Source organism: Dipodomys ordii, unplaced genomic scaffold (assembly GCF_000151885.1).
Source record: "Dipodomys ordii isolate 6190 unplaced genomic scaffold, Dord_2.0 Scaffold54, whole genome shotgun sequence".
Taxonomy (NCBI): Eukaryota; Metazoa; Chordata; class Mammalia; order Rodentia; family Heteromyidae; genus Dipodomys; species Dipodomys ordii.
This window is the reverse complement of record NW_012267270.1, coordinates 3,000,177-3,005,237: the sequence shown is the minus strand read 5'-3', so window position 1 is coordinate 3,005,237 and position 5,061 is coordinate 3,000,177. Positions and strand designations below refer to the sequence as shown.

The 5,061-nt window shown below is 50.6% G+C and overlaps 1 protein-coding gene across 2 annotated transcripts in view; it reads right to left on the bottom strand.

Annotated features, from left to right (window-relative positions):
- Window positions 1–762, bottom strand: part of Acy3 (aminoacylase 3) — an 18,419-nt gene extending 17,657 nt beyond the window's left edge. Inside the window, exons 1-3 of one of the 2 annotated variants that reach the window (XM_013021200.1) lie at window positions 704–762; window positions 522–570; window positions 1–239 (exon numbers count right to left, since the gene is read on the bottom strand). The exon at window positions 1–239 is cut by the window's left edge and continues 1 nt beyond it. In XM_013021200.1, the coding sequence (XP_012876654.1) occupies window positions 1–235 (235 nt within the window). In that variant the 5' untranslated portion in view covers window positions 236–239; window positions 522–570; window positions 704–762. The remainder of the gene's footprint in view (window positions 240–521; window positions 571–703) is intronic. The other variant, XM_013021202.1, reaches the window with a different exon arrangement.
- Between the last annotated feature and the right edge of the window lie 4,299 nt (window positions 763–5,061).

The window sequence follows — 5,061 nt, the reverse complement described above, 5'->3', positions numbered from 1 at the left end:
TGAGGACGGTGCTGGTGAAGCTGCGGTTGAGGTCTTTGTGCACATAGCGGCGGCAGATGGCTGAGGCCTCGGGGTTGGCGAGGATGGGGATGGCGGAGAAGCTGGGTCGCTTCAGCTCCTCGGGGCACCGCAGCCAGTGCCGGGCCAGGAACACGCCACACAGCTCATTGCCGTGGGTGCCCCCAGCCACAGCCACGCGGAGCAGGGGCTCCTGGGGCGCAGGCAGCCAGGACATCGCCCTGCGAGGTGGGCAGCGGGTGGTTGGGCACACGCCGGAGCCTGGCACAGACTCAGGGCTCGGTGCTCAGAGCCCGACGGTGGTGCGCTGGGGGGTTGCAGGGGAGGGGGGCGAGGAGGAGGGCTGAGGAGTCCAAGCTGGCAGGACGGGCAGGTGTGGAACCAGGGAATGCTTCCAGCTGTGTCCCGCCCTTGTGCTCAGAAGCCTCCATGCATTTGTCCCACCCAGTGCCTGAGGCCTCTTCTAGAAGCTCCCATAGGCTGAGCTCTGCCCTCTAACTTACTGTAAAGATCTGGCTTTCCTTACTCCTTTCAGAGGGATGCTTCTCTCTCCTGTGCCAAAAAAGAGGGGCGCAGGCATGCAGGGTTAGACTTGCCCAGGTGCACCCCCAAAGCAGGAGGCCTGTGTTCCCCCTGTCCAGCCTAGGGCTCCTCAGAGCCGCTGTGCCATCTTTGGACAACGTACCTGTGGATGCAGGCCTGGGCTTCCCTGGGCCAGGACTGCAGGGTGGGCCGCATTTTATGGGTCCAGAGCTGGCGGCACAGGGAAGGGAACCGCCCATGGAGGCAAAGGTCACAGCGCCAGGCTCCACCCACCCAGCTCTGAGTACCCAGCCACTGTCTGACATGTCCAGTTACTGTGGGCAGGTTTCCATTCGCGCTTCTATCCCCTCCCTGTCCCCCTGCTCCTCTGCTGGAGAATGCCTAAGCCCGGCTCCCAACAGCCAAGCACCTTTAAAGCAAAGGTCCATTTTAATGTGGCTCATGCCTATAATCGTAGTTACACAGGAGGCTGAGATCTGAAGATCAAGGGTCAAAGCCAGTCCAGGCAGAAAAGTACATGCGATTCCTAACTAACCTGGAAATGGAGGGACAGCTCAAGTGGTAGAGCACCAGCCTTGAGTGAAAAGAGCCAGAGAGAGCGTGGGGCTCTAAGTTCAAACCCCAGCACTGGTGTAAAATTTAAAAAAGAAAAAACCCCAGAATGTTTGCAACAAAAGCTCCAATCATGCTTCACTCCTGTCCCAGTGTTCCACAGGCTCCACGGAGGCTTCTTCCTGGCCCTTGGGCTCCAAGTTCATGCTATTGTTACAATAAAGACTGTGCTGGGCTGGGAAGGTGGCTTAGTGGTAGAGTGCTTGCCTAACAGACATGAAGCCCCGGGGTTCGATTCCTCAGTATCTTATACAGAAGTGGGGCTGTGGCTCAGATGGTAAGGTGCTCGCCTTGAGCAAAAGAAGGTCAAGGACAGTGCCCAGATCCTGAGTTCAAGCCCCAGGACTGGCAAAAAAAAAAAAGGACTGGTGCTCTACCACTTGAACCACAGCTCCACTTCTGGCTTTATGGTGGTTAATTGGAGAAAGAGTCCCACGGGCTTTCCTGCTGGGCTGACTTTGAGCCGGAATCCTCATATCTCAGCCTTCTGAGTAGCTGGGATTACAGGCATGAGTACCTGGCTTGAGCATCACTTTAAACAAACGCTGCATTTCCTCAGATGCTCCCTCCAGCCTCCAGCCTCCTCTCCTTCCTGACCAACAGGATTTTTTTTTTTTTTTTGGTCATGGGGCTTGAACTCTGGGCCTGGGTGCTGTCCCTCAGCTCTTCAGCTCAAGGCTAGCGCTCTACCACTTGAGTTACTGCACCACTTCCAGTTTTCTGAGTGCTTTATTGGAGATAAGAATCTCACAGCCTGGGACTGGGAAGGTGGCTCAGTGGTAGAGCGCTTGCCTTGCATGCATGAGGCCCTGGGTTAGATTCCTCAGCACCACAGAAGCAAAAAGAAAAAGCCAGAAGTGGCGCTGTGGCTCAAGTGGTAGAGAGCTAGCCTTGAGCTGAAGAGCTGAGGGACAGTGCCCAGGCCCAGAGTTCAGGCCCCATGACCGGACCCCCCCTCCAAAAAAAAAAAAAAAAAGAATCTCACAGCCTTTTCTGCCAGGACTGGCTTTGAACCTGGATCCTCGGATCTCAGCCTCCTGAGTAGCTAGGATTACAGGCGTGAGCCTCGAGCGCCTGGCTTGCAACAGGAATCATTTTATCAAAAGCTTTTGTCTCAGATTGGATGTCATTCTTCAAGATAATTCTTGCTTCTTTCACAAGATGTACTGACCACTTTTGAGTCAATGGGCCAGGTCAGAGGTAAAGAACTTCCAAGAAAGGGTGCCTATGTGTTTTCAAAATATTCAATTCCTGTCTATTTTCTATGCTCTATTTTCCCTTATCCACTTTGTCTCAGACCCACTACAGATGGGGAAACTGAGGCTCTGGTAGGAAGCAGGGCTGGAATTGAAATCCAGGGCTGCCCTGCCTGACTCCTTAGGAAAAGCCAGGTGAGATCCATGTCCCGCTCCCCCAGGGCTGACCCTCCCAGGGGTCCAGCTGTCTGCTGGCAGGAGCCAGTGAGAGTCCAGAGGCCACTGCACCAAACAGGGCGGTGAACCCTGGGTCCTGGTTACCCATTGCCTAGCGGATTCTCGAACTTGGGACCCTGAGGTTGGGCACTGGGTCCAGACGTACTGAGTTCTTCACACTGAACTTGGGTCTCTTCCAGATGTAGACAGGCAAGCTGGTCCCAGGGGACCTGTGCATTTAGGATGTGTCATCATTCCCATGAACTGCAGGACTGGCTTTGGTCCCGGGGTCTAAGTGCTTGTTCTGGTAGCTAGCTCTTTTGTCCATCGTGGGGTTTGAACTCAGGGTCTGGGTGCTATCCCTGAACTCTTTTGCTCAGAGTCTGGGCACTGTCCCTGAACTCTTTTGCTCAAGGCTAACACTCTACCACTTTGAGCCACAGCGCTGCTTTTGGTCTTTGAGTGGTTAATTGGAGATAAAAGTCTTGCCAGGACTTTTCTGCCCAGGGGTTTTGTTCTGTGGCTTTGTACCGTGATCCTCAGATTGCCCCTACTTCCCACTGGAGCAACAAGGAGAGCAATAGAAATAGTTTTTAGGCAGAGCTTACCTTGAACTGGTTAAGAGTAGAAGTTTGACAAGTAAAAAACTTATAAGAATTATTTATTCCACTGTGGGTCAGACTAAGTGGTAAAACTTAATAATAGTTAATTTGTTGACATGACCATAGTTTTAACAAACAGCAACTGGGGGCTGGGAAGGTGGCTCAGTGGTAGAGTACTTGCCTTGCATGCCCTGGGTTTGATTCCTCAGCACCACACAGACAGAAAAAGCTGGAAGTGGCGCTGTGGCTCAAGTGGTAGAGCACCCGCCTTGAGCTGAAGAGCTGAGGGACAGCGCCCAGGCCCAGAGTTCAGGCAACAAAACAGCAACTGATTAAACAATCTAGTTAATTTTTAACTGATCGTAGTGGTTAGGGATACTAATTAAGATTGAAATCATTGTCAACTTTGTATCTAAGGGAGCTTACATACTTGGGAAACAGAATCAGACAGTGGGAAATAGCATTGGAGTTAAAAGGTGTCATTTGAAGGGCCTTGTCATAAATAAACACTTAAGTGAATTTTGGTTTAGTTACCACTTAAGTTTCACTAAAAACTTGAAAAACTAAATAGTACTTTTGTAGATGGACATAAAGAATGAAATTCTGGTTTTACATCATTGTATTAATCTTGACCTTATCTAAATCACAGCTAATGTATTACATACCAACTTTACTCACACATTCTATCTTTCAAGACATACTCATACCATCTGCTACTTACTCGAAAATTCTGGGGTTTGTCTTAATTTCTCCCCTTTTCCATTTTGGAGCTAACATTTTGAAAGATTAAAAATTAGAGTTACATTTTACAATTGCTAACTGCTGATTTTGCCTTTGTAAACTTGCTTGCGCTAGCACCAACCCCCTCCCTGGAAATAAGGAATTGGGTAAAAATCTCAGAGTCCAGATGTTGGCCTCAGGACAAGGTCTGTGGTCATAAATAAAGAACAAACAAGTACGTTTTCTTTTTAGTCCCTGTTCAATTATTAGCCCCAGCCCTTCCCCCTGCCTTGCTTTGTACCGCGTCAATCATTTTACAAAGAGTGTTACTAAATTTCCCGCATGGCAAAGTGATTGTGGTGTATATGGTGACCTTTAAACGGACCAATCATGGGACGCTTTGTGTTATGCATTAATCTTGTGGTTTTTGCCTTTAAAAAGGTTTGTAACCGCTGCTCGGGACTCTCCCCCTTCCCGAGGCAGAGAGTCCGTTTGTGCAAACGTCAAATAAACTCCTCTTGCTTGTTGCATCTCCCGGCCTGGAGTCTGAGTTTCTGGGGCGCCCTCCTGTTGAAGAAAGTAGCCTAGGGGACTAGGGTCTTTCATTTGGTGCGTTGGCTGGGAAACCGGTGCCCCCAGACCCCAAATTCCAGGACCGGTGGGAGGTAAGATAGAGCTCTTGCGTTTCACGTCTTCCGTGTTTGTCACTTTCATTTTGCATTTTGGGATCCAAAAGTGCCTGTACAGGACTTGTTTATATTTGGACCAGTGGTGGAGGCAAACGTGCCCTGAGACCCCTGGTCACACCCTGGAGTCCTCTGGGGTGATTTGGAGGAAGGAGAGACCCGAGTGTCTCTTTGTCCCGGGGAGTTGAGGCGCGGCCGGCCGCTTTCTCATTTGCAGCTGCCGCGCGGCGTTTGGTCTGGTTCTGTCTGTCTCTGTTTAGTGTTACTTGTTTTTAGTGTGTGTTTTGTATTCTCTTTTTTTTTTTGTTGCCGGTTGTGGGGGCCTGAACTCTGGGCCTGGGTGCTGTCCCTTGGCTCTTCAGCTCAAGGCTAGCGCTCTACCACTTGAGCCATAGTGCCACTTCCGGCTTTTTCTGCTTATGTGGTGCTGAGGAATCAAACCCAGGGCCTCAGGCATGCAAGGCAAGC